Below are 19,907 nucleotides of genomic sequence, written 5' to 3' on the forward strand. Positions count from 1 at the left end.
TTGACACTGGCAACAAAATTTATTGATGCAAATAAAAAGTTCATAGTAATAAAGCACAGAACATGTTCTAACCTCTCGCGTTGCGTTCAAAAGAGGTGAACTGAACGAAAGTTACATATAGAGACGCTTACGAGAACTCAGAAACCGTGTCAAATAGTGCGACGTGAAATTCATGTTTTAAAAATATGGAGGATAGCTTGAAAAACTGCTGGTAATTTTTTTTGAAAACAGTCACCAAGGATAAACCGCTACAATTTTAAAGTCACTTGCTTGAATTGGTTACTATAGTGTTTGTGATCAACGTTGTGATTGGTGGATTTAGTCGAAAGGACTTAAAATGATTGGCTCATGTAACTGTCCGACTACAGGTGTCCGATCACAGCCAAATGCCTTACAACTTTGCAGATTAATTAGTGCAAAATGCAGTAGTTTACGCACCAATCACATCTGAGGAAATTGAAATTGTAATTAACCGCATTATAAATCTGTTTTACGAAATCAAAATGAACATACTGATTAGTTACTAATGAAACTCTGATTGGCTACGCTACTCATCATCTATTCTGCAATAGATACTGAGTAGCGTAGCAGTGTACCCTTGTTAACAAAATGACGACCGCTTCTTGGCTTTTTCGAAGTGACTGTAAAAAGGATTTAGATAAAGTTTACCCCAAAACAATTAGATTATTCGCTCTCGATTTCTACGAGCGATTGTTGACTCGGGCTGTGACCTCGTCAACTATCACGCGTTATAGTTCGCCACTAAATATTCTCCGATTCTTATTGGCTTAAATTCACGTGACGCGATAGTGTTCATCCACGGAGAGACACTGTCAGCCCATGGTGCCCGTCCGATGAAAATACCCGGATGGATAGTACTCGTCCGTGAAAGTTTTTCTGTAAACAAACGCGGTTATGGAAAGTAAACATTTGAAATTTTAGTAAGTCGTTTTTGTCTATTTTCTTTTTCAAATTTTACATTTGGCTGTCACGGCTTTCATTTAAAAAAGATGAAAATATTTCAAGATGATTTTTAAACTGGCGCGCGGAAGAAAATTTAGTGGTGAACAATAAAGACAGTAGGGTGTTTATGTCTCGGAACTATCGGTCTGATAGTTGCCCCTTGGAAATTTGATGTTCTTAAAACTGGTATATTTGTTTTAAGAACATCAAATTTCCGCGGGGCAACTATCAGCCGATAGTTCCTCGACAGAAACACTCTATTGTTTAAATGGAAATCTCGAGCTCATAATCTAATTGTTTGATATAACAGGAGACATTTACATATCTTTAGGAAGAGTAACAATGCCGAGATATTCAATTGATTTTAATCACTTTATGCTTTGTCTCGCAGACTCTGCAGTGTTTGTTCGTCTCTCTGGTTCGTCTAATGTAAACATTGGCAGAAAGCAAGTCCACAGCGAACAATTGAATCTGAGCTTCTGCTCAGGTTGTCGTAATTCCAGTCACCAACAACAGTGCTCTTTAGGACTGGTCAGTGCTCTGACAAATAACTAACACTCGAAATGATGCTACGGAGGTTAATTTACCTTTATGAATGTCCAATTCAGTGATAAACAGCTAATTAGCTAACTGTTCAGAACTAACCCGGTTCGGATGATCTAACTAGACGACCTAATGATACCTCTGGGCTCGAAGGATTGACAAAGTCCACAGTAATACTATGTTTTTCTTTATCTCCGATTTCTACCATTACGTTGCTAATTACGGCTCTAATAAACTTGAATTCGTGCTACTGATATTTCCATTTCTCCTTTAATTTAAGGTTGGTAGACGCGAATAACTCCAGTAATATTCTGCCGGCATACTGGGCAAATTCCTTGATCCTCTTTAAGAGTGTCAGCACACGTAGAGCAAACGCACAAATGGTGGCATGGAACCAACAGTGTGTCCCTGGCACTGTCCATACACACCACACACTCATTCTGAGGATCTGCTGAAATCAGAAAAAATGCACAGTATTGAAATTAATTTCACACTGACTGTAGTATACTTGTATGGACATACATATGTTATTGAACTAAGGGGAAAATATTGGTCGTTTTCTGCAAGTTTATGGGCCGAGCAGCTGGCGAGGTCCAAAACTTTGCAAAAAAAGCGAGACCAACATTTCCCATTTTAAAATTTTGCTGATAAACTAATGCATCCCCGAGATCCATTCTCGGAAAACGGGCGCGCAAAAATTAAGCACTGATTTGCGTTTTCGCGTTTTCAATTTGTGTCCGCAAATGTTACTTCGTCTGCTACATATGACTGCAAAGATTTAATAAAGCAATTCGCAGAAACCAAATCGTGAGCGGTCCATCGTAGCAGTCGGTATAGCAAAGTTCGGACTTGCCAGGGAACCGATCTGAGAACTCTCCTTTTCGCCTTGACCAGTTTGCCATTTAATAAGTACATCTCATTAACCATGCGAGGGCCGTAGTGGTAGAATATCCTCATCGCTAATCCGCAGGCTGCTCTCTTAATCCAAGAAGGTGCTCTAGGTGCTTACTTACTCAGAAAGTTTGGTTCGCTTGCCCCTTGCCTAGTTCCTAGGCCTCAACATTTCGCCAAGGTCAATCGTTAAAGGGGCAGTCTCAGACCAAGATTTAGTTTTACGTGAAATTCCAATGAAGGTGTTGGTATTAATTGGATATCAACAAGTGGTTGCCTAATCTTGCTAAAATGTACCGTACTAGTCACGAAAGTTGTTTACAACTGTTGTGGCTACGGACGAGTAGGAAAGAAGTGGTCTAAAACTTGAAAACGTTGGACCGACGATTTAAGTTTGACAATGTTACTTGGAGGAAAATCACTAAAAATCATTGATCTCGTAGAGATTGAATTTATGCCTTTTTTGTCTTTTTAAGGTTATTTTGTTGATCAGTGAAAACACCTTTATAATTCTAGCATAGTTTGCACAAAAACTTTGAAGAACTCTCGTGATACTGCCCCTTTAAGGCATAGAGTAACTAGGCAAGCTTGCCTCCTAAATTATTGTCTTGATATATATTAAAATTCTCTCACTTTCAGAACTTAGATAAAGATGGTTCAAAACAGTTTCCAGCACTTTCCAAGACATAGATTTCAATGGATCATTATAACCACTCTTTATCAGTTGAAGCTGCAATCATGGTATCAAAGCACTGCCCAATCATTGGTGAACAAATTGTTATCATTTTCTTGACACTATATGTTACCATAGCAACAGTATTACCTGCTAAAAATACCCTTAATTTTAGCTTTAAGCACTTATATTTCAAAAACGGTGTGGTGAAACCCTTTTTATTATCAAAAGTTTGATAAGCAGGATGACATGCAACTTCTGGCAAATTTCAAAAAAATTCTGTACATCTAACATGGGGATCATAGCCATCTTAAATTTTTGGGCTCTGAAACCCATGAGCAGATTTTTGTTAAAACTTTGCAAAGGTTTAAAAATAATGACCCATCAAAAGTGTTGGAAACTGTTTTGAGCCACCTTTAAAGAGATGTACCGGAGAACATTCAATGACCCATGCCACAGAAATCTACCCTGTGAATAAAGTTGCCTCTAGTCATTCCTGTCTTGGTTTGGCACATCACCCGGGAACAACAGGAGGCAGCTGTATTTGCAAACCCTATACCTTCAGCTGCTGGTTGTTCTGGAGGAGGTACTGCTGCTTCATTTCCTACACTACCACCCTGCTGGCCAATGTATGAACCAGTCCCTCCATGCCCAAGGCTTGGCAGCTGCACATGAGCAGCATGGCCATCTTGTAACATAGTTCTAAGCCTATTCCTCTGAGCTGGGAATTAGAAATATCAAGTCAAATTCTAATGAGTACAGAATGTTGCACCTTTAGTGAGACATCCATCATCATTTTTGTGGGGGGTGGGGGAGTTTATTGCTTTCAGAACTTTACAGTATAATTTTTGGTAATCTCAACTGCTTGTATTGAGGCAATGTGCCTACCTCTCTTTCTTGATTCAACTTGTGCATGGCTGAGAACAAGAGGTGTATTTCCAGAGCGAAAGAAGAGTGTTTTACCCATTCCCTCTAACAGTTGTCGCACTAGAAACAGTTAGGAATGGGTATCAGCTATTAGGTATATGTACATGTATAAACTATAAGTTAAAAGTATGACCCTCAGGTTTACATATTAAATTATTCCTTTCTTCAAAATAACTACCGTAATTATTTGAGTCTCCTTTGTTAAAAGAAGCAACTTGGAAAAAATTAATTTCACTTAATAGGTTGCCATTCCATATAAGTTATTCCAGTGGAAACAAAATTAAGACGACTATCAGTGTTAATATCTAATGTCTCACCTTTTTGTATAGAATTTTGAGTAGTTTGCCTCACCAATGTGATCTCAACTTCAGGAATTCCATAAACTGGATAAAGAAATCTAATACCAAGACACCGCTATCCAAGGAATATTAAAATCATCAGACTACAAAACACATATACATGTAGGCAAGGCAAAGTCTGCATATGAGCGAAGCAGCCAATAAGGCCAGAGCTTATCCTGGTTTCTGTACCCTGAAGTGACTAGGAGTATTTCTACTGCCATCAGCTGGATGGTATGCTAGTCCATCGCAGGGTTACCCCCAGCATTAAGTTTGCTGGTACCCATTTATACACCTGGGTGGAGAGAGGCACTGCAAGAGCAAAGTCAGTCTTGCCCAAGGAAACAACACAATGTCTCCAGCCAGAGCTCGAACCCGGACCGCTCAATCCAGAGACAAGCACACTAACCATGATCACGAGGCCACTGCACCTCCCTTATAAAACACATATAAATTACCTTAATTGGTTAATGAAGTGAATTCCTTTGGAAATTAAACCAGATGCTAATTACTTCAGTTATTAAATATTAATAATTCAAATACTACATTGTACTTTACATAATTAAATGTTATCAACAGGGTATTTGGGGCTTTTAGTGAGTTGCCTGAAGTTTGCCAGTTGCCTGAAGGTTGTCTGACTGTTGAGTGCTGACAGCCATTGGCTGTCTGACAGATCGCTAATATAGTGGTAACATGTTGGTAATTTGTTGGTAGATTATCAGCCTCATAATGGTCAAAATTTAATGTCCAGGAACTTTTCTTCATGAATACTGGCAATGGGACTTTGGTGAAGAATAAGCCATCTCTTAATGATACTCACTGAAATTCACATTCTGTCTGGTTATTTTTAGGGAAAGGAATGGCTTTCTTTGGTGGGGCAATTAAGTGAGGATGGGTTAATACTTACTATCATCACAATGCTTACCTCAGGATAACCTGCCTTGGATGCAATCTCACTGACATCAAGTTGAATTGTATTACTGGAAATAATAGCTTCTTGTGAACATATTCTTGATACACCTTTAATAAATATTTGTAAGCACAACTACACTCATTAGAAGAATAATTACAGTACAAGATCATTGTTGTTTTGATGTATTTATAATATAACTATCATGTAGAGAATAACAGTGATGAGTTGAGATATGAATATATAGGTGATGTGGAAGTCTTTGGGTTATAATGTGAATTCCACTGTTAAAAGGGTGATACATAATTGAAGGGATGAGTCCAAAACCATGCTAAGTGACAATTTGGGTGAAAAAAAAATTTTCTCAAAAGAGCCTGAATTTTTGCACATGGTCTTCAATGTAAGAGAAAAAACATGGTCCTGTATTTTTGTTGCTGGTTTTTGCTTTGTTTGCGAGTTAAAACGTATGCCAAAAAACTTGCCTTTTCCTTGCCATGTTGTTAGGAGTTTATTCGTTGAACAGCAAACAGGCAGACTGTTTATAGTGTATGAAGTCAAAATCAAATCCCACAGCATATAGAGTGGAAATCTGGGAAGAGACTGTTTATGTCGGTTATTGTGACATGAAAACAACACGTGAATTGATTGAGCGTCAAACGAAATACTATTGAACAAAAAAGAGATGTGCCGCATTAGAGCTCTGTCAACTAATATCTTAAGCATTGTTTTAAAGTACCTTGTATGCCTGCCTGGTGGTTGAGAGCCATCATAAAGCCTTGATAAACCTGTAAGTCATCAGCAAGTTTTAAAGAGTCAAAATGTGTTCTGAAACTTCAAAGGCAGCTGATATCCCGTAATCATGTTATTGGCATTTGAAGACAGATCGAGCCAGGCAGCAAAGTTCAAGAGCAGTTCTTGGCCAAGAAAAATACCCTCTGGTGAGTTGTGGCCCATTTGCCAAGCATTGCTAGCATCAAAGTTTGGAAAGCGAGAACTGATTTTAGACTTATAAAATTTGTCTTGTATCGACCGCCATGTTTTCCCGCGCACAAGGTGTAAAGACCCTTTGCAGCACGCATTGTGATCACGTTCTGCAGATGTTTCTCGAACTGGTAACAAGATTGTTTTTCCTTTTTCGTTTAATTATAATAACGGCCAACAAGTGGCGATCGATTGTAACATAGATCTGTGATCCAGGTTGCATTGATTTCATTTCAAATTGACATTATTTGCAGTGTTTTGGGCTTCTGGGATCAGCGGACATGCAGGTGTATGGATACCCGTACGTTGCACAGAAGGGTTAATCTGTTAATCTGTCAGCCCTGTTTATAGAGCGTTTTCACGTGAATTCATCAAATTCTTAAATCCAAAACTAAACAGCCACCAAAGTTGTTATCCTCATCAGGCATAAGAAGTACCAGCGCATTGTGAACTTCGAAGTTATGGCAGAGTGTGACATAAAGCTATGATAGCGTTTGTCAAAAACTATGTATTTATCTCGTGATTTTTAGCCATTTACGACATTGCCGTATTTGGAAAAGTGCTATTTGTGTTATCTTATTTTATTTTTATTTACACCTTTTTTGACCTGAAATCAACATTTTTGAGCTTATACCGGTACATTGTGTGAAATTACCATTTTCAGGAGCCCATCATGGGCTCCTGCCATTTTGCTGTTTTCTAAGTGAAATCATCATCTTTGCCGTCATGCATTAACATCAAATCAACATTTTAACCTATTTAGACCTGAAATCAACATCATTGAGTTTATACGCTGCGTGAAATTGACATTTTGCTGGTTTCTAAGTGAAATCAACATCCTTGCCGTCACATGTTAACGTGAAATCAACATTTTAACCTATTTAGACCTGAAATCAACATCATTGAACTTATGCACTGCGTGAAATTGACATTTTGCTGTTTTCTAAGTGAAATCAACATCCTTGCCGTCATGCGTTAACATGAAATCAACCTTTTAACTGTTTCTGACCTGAAATTATTATTTTTTAAGGTTACACGTTGCGAGAAAAATTAACATTTTGCTGTATTTTATGTGAAATGAACATCTTTGCGGTCGCGCGCTGACGTGACAACAAATATAAGTTTTTTGCATACGTAATGTCTCAGAAATGATTCAAACTTCAGCAAAAACACATACAGAACATTGCACCTAAAAAATAATGCATGCGAAATTTGGAGCTTTTTTGACAAAGTTCACTTTTGAGCAAAATACCTAATGCCCATTTTCCACCGAGCCCTTCACATAAACGGAACCGGGCTTTGTTATAATAAACCGAGCCGATCCTTTGTTATGAATCCTTTGTTATAATAAACTGAGGTGAGACTTTGACTTATAACAAAGGCTCACTTCGGTTTATTGTAAGGATCGGCTCGGTTTATCATAACAAAGGCCCTGGCTTTGTTTATCTGAAGGGTTCGGCTCAAAAAGGGCGTTAGGTATTTTTCTCAAAAGTGAACTTTGCCAAAAACATTCCAAATTTCCCATGCAGTTTTGTTTAGGTATATTTAGCAATGTCCCATAGTTTTTCCGCTAAACTTTGCTTCATTTTCGAGATATTGCATATGCAAAAAAACCACTTGGTTTTTCTAGCGGCGTCTTTTTAAAGCGAAGCAAAAATCAACGGCAAAAATACAGGACCACGTTTTTCTATCACATTGTAGACCACATGCAAAAATTCAAGCCCTTTCCCCAATTTTTTTTTTCCACCCAAATCATCACTTAGCATGGTTTTGCATTCACCCCTTCAATTATATGATAAGTCTGAAATACAGCTCTCTCACAAGTATAATATTATGTGGGAAAAAGCAGCATTATACAAACAGGTGACAGTTTCTGATATGAATGTCTCCTCTGCCATACTGATTTACAGCAAAAAATTGTGGAAGAACTGGAAGAATTTACTAAATACATGTAGTTTACCTACTTTCAAAAAGATGCTGTTTCACATTAAGGTCCTCAAAAACTGCTTCAAAGATGAACCTTGCATTTCTAACAGCATTTTCAAGATCTTCGGTAAAAGTGACAGTACCCTGGGAATAGAAAAACAAAAGAACAGTTTATAATGATTTATTTTAAAAGGTTCAGTTTCTACTTCTAGACTGTACTGATAGAATGTTGGAGGGGTGGGGAGGGGGATGTCTACGTATATACATAAATACATATCCTTTATTAAAGTGAATGGCTGTTCTAGCGCCAACGGCACTTATTGCGGACACAGATAAAATATTGTAACAATAATATTATATAACATAAAAAAACTTAAAATTCCTAACTTACAGCATTTTTCTTAAAAGTACCCAAGATTCTAAATGTTCAGTTCCAGAAAATATCCATACTCCTCCCACAGAAGGGATTGGAATTTCCTGGGGGGTGGGGGTTCTGTAAGACCAAAATATTTAAAGAAATGTATCAAGCTCAATCAGAATTTCCAGAGGGGTGGGGGGGACTTCCATGGGGGAGGCATGGATATTTTCTGAAACTACACAATACTACATTTCTTAGTTGTAAGACTCTGTTTTTTCTATCCCTCATAAAAGAAAAGCTAAGGAGTATGTTAGTTTTAAAATCCTAAAAGCTTACTGAGAGTTTTCTCAGAAGTTTTTAAGGAATCCCATGAATTGTTTGGTTTACCATTACCCAACCAGTGAAGGTTTTTCTTTTTGTATATAAAAACGGGGGCAAAAAATGTTTTTCGATTGCTCGCCTGCTCCCATTTTGGATGTTCCAAAGTTTAATACGCTTAATCATCTAAATCAGCCCTGATAACAACATTTTGAACACCTTTTGGAGTAGAGTGGCTTTAAATGTATGCCAGATTGCATTCACAGCTGTAAAGATCAAATCTACAAGTAGGCTCCATTGGAATTATCTATTTGCTAATTTTTGTCAATATTTATTATTTTGTCTTCTTTTATGTTTTTACTATTTTTTTTTTAACGAACTAAAATGTAAGCTTATAGGTTCTATCAAACAGCAGGGAAAGTATCATGAATGTCGATGGGCAAAGAGCCACCAAGTCTGTATGTAGTCTGCATTCCGTTTTTTTGCACTGGCTGCCACTAAGACAATGCCTTTGCCATTCATTAATCAGTTGTTGTAACAGGAGTTGCATTGGTGGATCAATCTTACCACAAAGTTCCGAGTTATCATGCATTCCTCTCGTCTAAGTTGTTCTTTGTGTTCCTCCAGTACATTGCTGGCTCTCTCAAGTGCCTGCCTACTTCGGTCATACACCTTCACACGATGTCCATGGCAAGCTAATTCGCCTACAAAGCAAAAGTTCACAGCACTCAGAACAAGACCTTAGGTGGAGTTAATGCTAACACTGATTTAGTACGCGTGTGACTAGCTCCATGAGTGAGCAAGATGAAGCAAATCCTGCGCTGTGATTGATGGAGCTATCTTGCTTGCTCAGGACTACCTGCCATGTCTAGTGATAAATATTTCCCCCAAAGCCATATAATAAATCCTTTATTGACCAAACTTGTTCTGTGAAGATGGCTGGATATTGGCCTCGTTCTTTTTTTTTTTTTCTTTTTTTTTTTTGCCGTGTTTATGGACTGCGACCCCATTTCAGTCCATAAACATGCAAAGGAAGAACTTGGCCAATATCCAGCCATCTTGACCTCATGCTTAGTCAATAACCCATATATCATTACTCACTGTTCTGCATAAAGAATGTTCTTTTTTCTAAATAATAAATCCTTACTGACCCTTACTGACCCTTACTGACCAAACTTGTTAGGTCAAGATGGCTGGATATTGGCCTCGTTCTTTTTTTGTGAGTTTATGGACCTCAACTCCATCTCAGTCCATAAACACACACACACAAAAAAAAACTTCACCAATATCCAGCCATGACAGCCATCTTGACATCACGCTTGGTATACTTAACTTAATTTCAGCTCAAATTTATAGGGTAGCTAAAAATTAAGCTCATCTCTTCGAGGAAAATAAACATTGCAAATATAAAAACAAAAAGTACTACTATTAGCAATTACGTTTTACTACATTACCTACGTATATATATTTATAAAAGAAAAAAATAAATAAAATAAGAAAAACTAGTGTGGTAATCAGCAACCATATAATAATCCATAGCTTATAATGTTTTAAAATGCGTTTCCCCTTGTCATTTAAAATATTTGTGAAAGATTGATCTTCAAATGATCCAAAGGCAAAACCCTGCAAACAGGAGCCCAGCTCGGTAGCTTTTCACTGTAAGCTTACCTGCAATACATGTGCCCATCAACCCGGCTCCCAGCACGGTCACCTCCACTGCGTCATAAAGCATTGCAATCCTTACCTTTTACCTTCGGCTAAGTTTTTATGACCAGAAGTTTGCTTAGAAGGCTCTGATAAGGGAGAGCTGCCATTGTATTTCATTTATAGCCCAGTGGCCCAGCTTAGCCATGCCTCAGTAGATAAATTAGACCTGCGCAGCTATTGCCATGTTCTTCGGACGCCATGTTGTGGCCTCTCTTTGATGTTTTAAAAGTCACGTCCCTCCTCTCCCCAACTCCCGGAATGTTCGGCGAACATAATAAGCAGCAGGATAAGAGTTTACTGCAAGACTCTGCCTCGTGAAGCTTCATGATATTACACGATACTGTGAGTTATACTCTTAGGGTTTTACCTATTATTATCAAGTCTGAAATAGAGTGGAAAAAAAAGGTAAAACCATAAAGCGCAGGTGACTCAGCTCAGGTCTACTGACTCACACCCATCCATACCAGCTTTACATCCCAATCTCAACTAATAAATGCCAATGAACAGAAGAAACACAAAATCGGCTAAAAAAAGACATACAAGTAAACTGGCTTTTTCACACCAAGCTTGAAAAATACATAAGCAGCAACTTTTACAACGCTGTAAAGTTATTTTATTCTCATCTTTAGCCATAGTTTAGCCAATAATTTCCTGTCCAATGTATTCATAATAATTACTGTAATATTTTAAGTCTTGTGGATTCTCCTTAGCCTTCTTGTTACCTACTATTAGTTTTCTGTAAATAATTTTCTTTATATAACAGATTTAAACAGATGATAACAACATGCAAGAGTGTCAGGCTAGACCAAAGTACGAGTTTAAGGTCTTGGCCACTCTCCTTTTTTGTCAAAATTGATAAACTCACAAGAGTACCCACAACAAAGCCAAAGAATTCTAATGTTTATAGACAACACCCATACTCTGTTGCCATATAATTTAGTTTGTTTAGTTATTTTTTGGCTGTTGCGCACTAGAAAAAAAAAACCATTATGGCCACCTCACTCAGTCACAGCAACTTCTTTTTCACCCAGACAACAAAGGGATGAAGATGGATGATGAAGGGATGAGTGGAATAAAGCCCTAAGTGACTTTTGAAAAACGTAGAGGTAACCAGCATTGAAATACCTCGGGGCAGTTTATACAGTTTATTCTTATGTTTGGATAAACTGCAGCACATTCATCACTATCAATATTGTCTAGAAAGAACTAGTAGTAATTACTAGTTCTTTTGAGACAATAGCTAAAACCAGAGTAATTTGTGAAAATTACTGGTAGGTATTTCAATCCTGGCTGCCTCATAAATTTTCAAACGTCAATTAGGGCTTTATTCAAAGCACCCTTCAATTATTCACTATGAGCTCTACTAAAAGAGACATCCAGTGAGCCCCAAGAAGACAAGCATAATAAATACATGTAGATTACATGAAGTGTTCCACTTGAGGTAAGTGATTAGCACATGTCAATAGACTTTGTGCTTTTATCAGGAAATAATATATTACATATTTGTCCCACAAAGCAGAAACTGCACATAAATAAACATTATTTAATAATAATTATTTAAATATTAATTATCAATAAATCAAATGCTGCAGTGAAGGTCATCCCTAAACTACATTTCAAATGAATTATTTAATGTTTTAGTAAATAACAGTGTGAAGATTCACATCCAATTGTACACAACCCCAGCATAGAACAGTTTTCAATCCGGTAACCAAAGCAATCACAAAAGCCAATAAAAGCAAGTGTAAGGGACACAATGCATTTCCATCTAGCTGGCCCAGATTTTTTTTAAGCCTGGTATAGTGCCAAGTAAAGCAAAACCAATTCAAGTCCACAACAATTTGAATCTGTAGTTGGCAATCACAACAGAGGATAAATTTCATTCAGCTTGCCTGTTATGCAAAACTGGTCATATATACCATAATAAGGTGCAATTTATAATACATGTACATTCACTTCTGTTTTGATATTAAATTAATCCAATAAATATTATTTATAATAACTGGGAGATTGTTGTTCATTAAGCTGAGAACTGCATACATTAAGTGGAAATACATGTACACATCTGTAAAGAAAACTTACATTGTAACCATAAATTACTCCTTGCATAAGGAATCTGTTCCAGTTTCAAATTACATTTTCTAAGGATTGTACTACAATGTTTGGATAAATTGCAGCACGTTCATCACTATCATTTCCACCACCTTGAAGAGCAATTTCTCATTTATTCCAAAAACTGCTAGGTAGAATTGATGGACCCATCATCAATCTGTGCACTGTAACCTCAGCTGGTGATTCATTCAGTGTCAAGTTCTGTTCTTCCTGGTCCGGTATATTCACAAACTTCAGTTCTCACTTCAGTTGGTGAAGTTTCCCCCTCAGCAGGGTTAGACTTGTTATTAAAATCATCCAGTGATGCATATATATGACCTTCACCAGGAGACCTTGGGGAGCTGGTCAAAACTTCTTCTTGGTTTCCTGAAAGCTCTGTAGAGCTACTTGGAACATGAGAAGAAAAAGTAGCACACTGTTCTGTGTTTTTCTCTGTCCCCATCTTAGGGAACTCATCCTCTCTAGCAGCTTCTGTGGATTCATGATCAATCTGTGGATACTCAATGTTACTCCCTTCAGCTGTGTCATCATTGCTCGCTCCTCTGTCAAGGTGGATATTACTGATAGCAGCTGCCTCCATTTCATCCTTATCATTGGCATCAAATGAAAGGTGATGGATGGTACCACTTAACAATTCTTCCTGTCCACTGTAGTACGACCAGTTGAAAAGAAGCTCCTTGTCTCTAATCTCACCTTCATCTGGGTCCATAACCATGCTGTAGCTTCTAAGACTTGGTGCACCTTCTATTCCAGAGTCCTCGTCACTTTCTGGGGGACCAAACAAGTTGAAGCTGTGGGAACGACCAGGAAGCACATCCTCAGTCATGTTACTATCACCCAGCACGTAATCAGGACTGCTACTAGCACGTAGTTTGGCAGGGTAGGACTGCAGTTTGACCCTTTCTTTCTGAGTTATTGGCTTCTTGTCAAGGACAAGCTCTTTACCTTTGAAATACGACAACACAACAATCCTGTACGGCTTTACCCTCGCAAAAGGATTTCCAGCAACTGAAAGGTACTTTAAGTGGGAGCTCACGCACAACTTGGAAATTTCATGGACCACACGGATTTGGTTGTAGCTTAGGTCTAATTCAATGAGTCCGGTGAGACAATCCAATCCGCTAACAGTCTCGAGGTTATTGTGACAAAGAAGCAGAGATTTCAAGTGTGCCAGCTCTCTAGGCATGCCTGTAATGAAGTGGATGTTGTTGTGTGCCAAATTCAAGTGCTTAAGACTTGGACAGCATAACTGCTGGAGATCCAAGTGAACAAATTCATTATAACTCATGTTCAGATTTTGCAAGACAGGTAAAAGTTTAAGGGAGGTGTCAAATGCTGCCAGTTTGTTGTGTGTTACATCGAGATTTGTAAGTTGACACCACGGGTGAACCACAACTCGATTCTGCATCAACCTAGCTGTTGTGAGACCTCTCCATGCCTCTACTGGGCCCTTGACCTTGGGAGCCAAACGTTTCTCTGCTGCACAATCAACAAGAAGTTCTTTCAATGTTGTCAAGCAGTATCTTGCTGTTAGATTTGTAATCTGAGCTTGAACTCTTGACAGGTTGTTGATTAGATTCAAGGGGCAGCCATCAATGATCAGACAATTGAGTGACTTGAACAAGGAAATATCAAACTCTAGGTGGCTAGAAAGTTCCTGCGAGGTTGTACTCTTGTTTACAATACTGCTGACGCAAAGTGCTTTGAGCTGATAGATAAAATCGTAAAGACTTCCAAGATCCGCTGCATCTACATCATCCACCGCATCGGTTGGCTCTGGTAATTGTAACTGACGGGTTATGCAGTAAAGTTGAGTGGGAGCTAAAGTGAAACTTTCACCCTTCGCTAAAACGTCTTCGCCATTTTGAGCCAAATTTTTTGCCAGCGCCCTTGTCACCGACATGACATCGTGCCGTTGAACTTCTAAGAACTCAACAATTTCAGGAGAAGTTGACACGTAAGTGCTGCTGTTAACCAATCGCTGTAGGTAATGTTCCAAGGCCGCCTTTCGCTTTTCGAGAACAGATAGCGCCATATTTGACACGAATTTCTTCGGTGGCAACATGTCTTTGGGAATACCGTAAAGACTCACAAGTTTTTTGTGAAGATCATTGAACTCGCGGTACCTTCGAAACACAAACCAGTGGTTGGACTTAGTCATGACATCTATTTTGTACAGGGCATGGGGTGAAGGATAGCTTCTTTGCCAAACTTCTCTAATGACGACATGTTTGATAGCAGGTATCGAACCGTTCTCGCTGTCCGAGTTCAATCGACCACGGTCTTTTCTCCATAAAGCACTTCCTGCTGGTGGAAGGAAGCCCTTAAGTGAAGTCATTTTCACAAAGTGAAACAATTAATTCTCATTTTCTCCGTTTTCTATGTATCAAGGAGGCTATGTATTTTTGGTCTGTTTATCTCTCTGACGCTTAAAATACATGTACCCAAGATTCCATGCGTCTCAGCTACACTCGTGTCCAAGGCGTTCTCGACTTTTTTGGTCAAGCATACATGTGCCGGGACATGTACACCACATACCCTAGAGGCAATTTAAAGGGGAGAGAGGAAATACGCGATCCCAATAGAATCAATATTCATCCGTGCTTATTCTTAAAGAGCTCTCAGAATGGATGTAAAAAGTAAGAGAAAACGGAAGTATTCTAGGCTTCTTGCCAAGAACAAAACTGAAACAGGTTCTTCGGGGGGGGGGGGGGGTACTTTCGTTTGATAAGTCCCCTGTACTGAAGCATTTCCTAAGATCGCTTTCCCAGTTATTATTATTTCAAGTCGTGATTAGTTCTAGAAAGTAGTGTTCCTTGAGTATCGAAAGTAATTCGTATATTTGCTTCGGTTTTGCCTGTTTCAAACGTTTTTGTCGCACTTCTCGTTGTAATTGACCAGTCAGTGATTACTTTTATTTTGATTTCATGACACTGATAAATGACGTACGATCCAGTACGTCTTATTAGTTTGTCTCTGTGGTTTTGCTTTCCTAGGAGTTTAATGGCTTCCTCAAATTCAGTTTCCAAAATATTGAGATGGCACCTTGGGCTGACACCTTGCCGTGGTGGTGAAGCTTGTGTGTCTCCATGACCCGGAGAGCTGTGCCGGCGGGGACTTTGTTCCCTGGCAGGTCTAACCATGCCGGATTGGTCGAAGGGTAGAGGCCAGACGAAGAACAGCCCCTGGTCCTCCAGGTTGGGGGTTGGGCGGCGGGCTGATAACCCGCTCCCAGAAAATGCTATTTATTACAGAAACCGAAGCTAGAACTACCACTGCACCCTATCGGGAAGCAGGGGTAAAAGATGTTAACACCCGGTTGGAACAACGTGCGAAGCAGCGAATGACGCATAAACCGCCGACGAAATTGCTGTCGCCAAAAGCGTGTGTGAAGATCGGGCAATGGAATGTTAGGACAATGTTTGAGACTGGTAAGTGCGCACAGGTGATCAAGGAGATGCAGAGGTATGGTATTAGTATTCTAGGAGTAAGTGAAATGAGATGGAACTCTTGTGGGAAGTTGAGGGTAGCTACAGGCGAAACTGTGCTATACTCAGGAATGGATGAAGGTGAAAATCATGAGAGAGGAGTTGGCTTTATTCTGTCCAAAGAAGCTGCACAATGTCTGCTGGAATGGGAGCCAGTGTCTGAGAGGATAATCAGAGCCCGGCTCAACTCGAGGTGGCAGAAGGTTACCATCTTGCAATGCTATGCCCCAACAAATGAGGCAACGGAGGAGGTGAAGGATGATTTCTACGACCAGCTACAGATGGTTTTGGAGCAGGTGCCATGTAGAGATGTGAAGATCGTCATGGGAGATATGAATGCTAAGATGGGAATGGATAACACAGGCAGAGAGGAGGTGATGGGTAAACATGGAGCAAGAGCTGAGATGAATGAAAATGGTGAGAGATGGGCGGACTTCTGTCAGGCAAATGAACTGGTAATCGGTGGAACGCTGTTCCCCCATAAGGAGTGTCACAAGCGGACATGGAGGTCTCCTGATGGTGGTATTGTGAATCAGATCGACCACCTGGCATTTAGCAAGAGATGGAGGAGCTCACTGCAGGACGTTCGCGCGATGCGTGGAGCAGACGTTGGGTCAGACCACCACCTGTTGATGGCAAAAGTCAGGCTAAGGATTGCCAAAGTGAGAAAGGGGGATAGTGGCCGAGTGCGTTTTGAGGTCAGCAAGCTGAAAGATCTGGAGGTTAGGAACGCATTCAAGCTAGCACTGCATAACAGATTTGAGGGTCTGCAGCAGTTGATGGAGGAGGAGGAACTGTCAGTGGATGATGAATGGAGGCAGATTGAACAAGGTTATGTGGAGACCTGCGAGCAGGTGCTGGGTAGGGCAAAGGCAAACAGGAAGGAGTGGATCAGCAAGGAGACTTGGGAGTTAATCGAGCAGCGAAAGGTGGCAAAAAACACCATAAACATGGCCAGAACAAGAAACCAGAAGAGAGAGGCAAGTAAAAGATATCAAGAGTTAAATAGGGAGGTGAAGAGGAGGTGTAGGAGAGACAAGAGGGCGTATGTGGAAGCAGAAGCTGAGAGAGCTGAGGAGGCTGGAAAGAGAGGTGATGCAAGGACTTTGTACGAGATCACTAGAAAGCTAAGTGGGAGGATCCAGAATACTTGTAAGCCAGTGAGAAATGAGGCAGGCGTGTTGCTCAGGACAGCAGAGGAGGAGATGCACCGGTGGAGGGAGCACTTTCAAACAGTGCTTAACCATGAGGAGCCGATCAACCCGCCAGAGGTGGAGCCAAATGACGAGCTTAACATCAGGACAGGTCACGTTACACGTATTGAAATCAAGAATGCTATAAAGAAGTTAAAAAACGGGAAGGCTGCAGGATGTGACAATATTCCACCAGAGGCAATTAAGGCGGGAGGGGACACATCAGAGGAGGTTCTCCTGGGCCTCTGCAACAGGTTATGGAATGAGGAGAAGATACCAGAGGAGTGGAGAAAAGGTCTGCTAATCAAGCTGCCCAAGAAAGGTGATTTGAGCTACTGTAAAAACTGGCGTGGCATTATGTTGCTGAACATGGCAAGTAAGGTGTTTTGCAGAGTGATCCTGGAGCGCATCAAGATTGCGTTGGACGAAAAGCTGAGAGAGGAACAGGCGGGCTTTCGAGCAGGTCGAAGCTGCACGGATCAAATAGCAACACTGCGGATTATTATAGAACAGAGTATCGAGTGGCAGTCCTCCTTGTACATCAACTTTATCGATTTTGAGAAGGCCTTCGATAGTATCAGTAGAGATGTTTTGTGGAGGTTGTTGCGGCACTACGGGTTGCCTGACAAGATAGTCACCATCATCAGAGTTCTCTATGAGGGTTTCTCCGCACAGGTGGTACACAATGGACAGAAGACTCAACCATTGGATATGAGGACCGGGGTAAGACAAGGCTGCCTGCTATCTCCCTTGCTGTTTCTGGTCGCCCTGGATTGGGTGACGAGGACAGCCTTTGACAGGAAAAGAGGTATTCAGTGGACCTTTACGACATCATTAGAAGATCTTGACTTTGCCGATGATCTGGCCCTACTGTCGCACAGAATACAGGATATGAAGGATAAGACACGAGCCTTGGAGGTACAAAGTGCGAAGGTAGGCCTGAAGATCAATGCCACCAAGACAAAGCTGATGCGTATTGGTACCAAACGTGGTGATGTTGTGTCGGTAGCTGGGGAGCGGGTTGAGGAAGTGGATGAGTTCACATACCTTGGGAGCATTGTAAGCAAGAAGGGAGGCACTGACGAGGACATTCAGGCACGAATTGGAAAGGCAAGACAGGCATTTGCGATGCTGAGACCAATATGGCGATCCACGGCACTAACAACCAAGACCAAGCTGAGAGTCTTTGGGACAAATGTGAAGGCGGTGCTCTTGTATGGTTCTGAAACTTGGAGGCTGACCAAGGGATTGGAGCAGAAGTTGCAAGTGTTTATCAATAAGAGCCTGAGGAACATCTTGCGGATTTGGTGGCCTAGAAAAATCAGCAACAAGGACCTTTGGAGTCAAACAGGGCAACGACCGATAGAGGAAGAGATAAGACAGAGAGCTTGGGGCTGGATCGGCCACACACTGAGGAAACCAGATGGACACGTAGTCAAGAGGGCACTAGAGTGGAACCCACAGGGGAAGCGAAAGAGAGGGAGACCCCAAAACAGCTGGAGGCGCACGAGAATGGCAGAGTTGGCGGCGAAGCATGTTACGTGGAATGAGGCAAAAGGCACTGCACAAAATAGGGTTAGGTGGCGCGCGCTAGTTGAGGACCTATGTTCCACTTAGGAACGAAGAGGATTAAGTAAGTAAGTAATCTGAAATGAACCCAAAGCAGGAGCCATAATCGGGGACGGAGACCGTAAGCGCGCGCCATTTCAAGTATTGGGGTTGTCCCCATGATATGTATGGGTTATTGACCAAGTGTGAGGTCAAGATGGCTGAATATTGGCCAAGTTCTTTTTTTTGCGTGTTTATGGACCGAGACGGAGTCGAGGTCCATAAACTCGCAAAAAAAGAACGAGGCCAATATCTAGCCATCTTGACCGAATAAGCTTGGTCAATAAACGATTTATTATATGGCTTTCGCGGAAATTTTTCTTGCGGGACACGGCGGGTAGTCCCGAGCGGGCAAGATAGCTCCATTTTGCCCGCTCGGGTAGCCAATCACAGCGCCGGATTTGATTCATCTTGCCCGCTCACGGAGCCAGCCATATAATAAGGGACAATAATTCTATTTTTAGAGCAAATTGCGCCATCACGTGCGGCACACGCGCGTGCATGCTGCGAGGAGTTTTGCGGATGTCGCGCGGGGGAAATGGCGTCCGAAATTCCCGAAATGTTTCATGTTTTTGCCCCACAACTCAACGCGTTTACGTCTGTTGGAGTTTTGCTTAAGTATTTTCGTCGTAAGCTGCTCCAGTTTGAGTGAAGTAAGACAGTGTCGAATTTAGGTATGTTCCGCTGTAAGCTTATATATATCGCTGACCAAGTTGTGTACCGACTGATGCTTCTTTTACATGAGCTGTACATTTCTCCACTTTAAATTTCACATATGTTGAAGATTAACAGCTTTTCCATTACAAAGCAAAAAACTAGCTGGATATATTTAGATATAGCAGAGCTTCAGGACTTCATAGTTTCATAGCTCCTCTTGCCACACGCTTGCGAGGAATTTGTCAGTCTATCGCGACCGAAAAGTAAAACAAAATAATTGCTAGTTTGAGTTTCGCTTGAATTGTAAGCAACGC

The 19,907-nt window shown here is 40.6% G+C and overlaps 3 protein-coding genes across 9 annotated transcripts; 1 reads left to right on the forward strand and 2 right to left on the reverse strand.

The window, feature by feature from the left end:
* On the reverse strand, nucleotides 1-11,025 carry LOC110057207 (uncharacterized). 7 transcript variants are annotated; one of them, XM_089292619.1, is made up of 8 exons: nucleotides 10,497-10,910; nucleotides 9,396-9,532; nucleotides 8,191-8,296; nucleotides 5,261-5,355; nucleotides 4,315-4,411; nucleotides 3,959-4,057; nucleotides 3,538-3,791; nucleotides 1-1,954 (listed from the first exon to the last, which is right to left on the reverse strand). In XM_089292619.1, exons 1-8 carry the CDS (start codon nucleotides 10,558-10,560, stop codon nucleotides 1,754-1,756), a joined length of 1,053 nt encoding a protein of 350 aa, XP_089148745.1. In that variant the 5' UTR covers nucleotides 10,561-10,910; the 3' UTR covers nucleotides 1-1,753. The 7 variants fall into 7 exon arrangements, with proteins under 7 accessions (XP_089148745.1, XP_020619448.2, XP_089148747.1 ...); XM_020763789.2 differs by having other exon boundaries at nucleotides 1-1,957; nucleotides 3,630-3,791; nucleotides 10,497-10,906; XM_089292621.1 differs by having other exon boundaries at nucleotides 3,630-3,791; nucleotides 10,497-10,905.
* A 100-nt stretch (nucleotides 11,026-11,125) lies between these two features.
* LOC110057206 (uncharacterized) lies at nucleotides 11,126-15,091 on the reverse strand. Its single transcript, XM_020763788.2, has one exon. It carries the CDS (start codon nucleotides 14,983-14,985, stop codon nucleotides 12,832-12,834), a length of 2,154 nt encoding a protein of 717 aa, XP_020619447.1. The 5' UTR covers nucleotides 14,986-15,091; the 3' UTR covers nucleotides 11,126-12,831.
* A 794-nt stretch (nucleotides 15,092-15,885) lies between these two features.
* LOC149110915 (uncharacterized) lies at nucleotides 15,886-19,003 on the forward strand. The gene is made up of 2 exons (XM_089292345.1): nucleotides 15,886-18,903; nucleotides 18,995-19,003. Exons 1-2 carry the CDS (start codon nucleotides 15,886-15,888, stop codon nucleotides 19,001-19,003), a joined length of 3,027 nt encoding a protein of 1,008 aa, XP_089148471.1.
* The last annotated feature ends 904 nt before the right edge of the window (nucleotides 19,004-19,907 follow it).

This window comes from Orbicella faveolata, unplaced genomic scaffold (genome assembly GCF_042242905.1).
Source record: "Orbicella faveolata isolate gen_17 unplaced genomic scaffold, um_ofav_v1 contig_24, whole genome shotgun sequence".
NCBI classification, from domain to species: domain Eukaryota; kingdom Metazoa; phylum Cnidaria; class Anthozoa; order Scleractinia; family Merulinidae; genus Orbicella; species Orbicella faveolata.

Bases quoted from the DNA above. Each gene is read 5' to 3' on its own strand.
- LOC149110915 (XM_089292345.1), top strand. From the start codon at position 15,886: ATGCTATTTATTACAGAAACCGAAGCTAGAACTACCACTGCACCCTAT.
- LOC110057207 (XM_089292619.1), bottom strand. From the start codon at position 10,560: ATGCTTTATGACGCAGTGGAGGTGACCGTGCTGGGAGCCGGGTTGATG. The intron at 4,058-4,314 runs GTGAGACATTAG...AACTGTTTCTAG, and splicing joins TCAAAATTCTATACAAAAAG to TGCGACAACTGTTAGAGGGA. The intron at 1,955-3,537 runs GTAGATTTCTGT...TGATTTCAGCAG, and splicing joins GAGGCAACTTTATTCACAGG to ATCCTCAGAATGAGTGTGTG.
- LOC110057206 (XM_020763788.2), bottom strand. From the start codon at position 14,985: ATGACTTCACTTAAGGGCTTCCTTCCACCAGCAGGAAGTGCTTTATGG.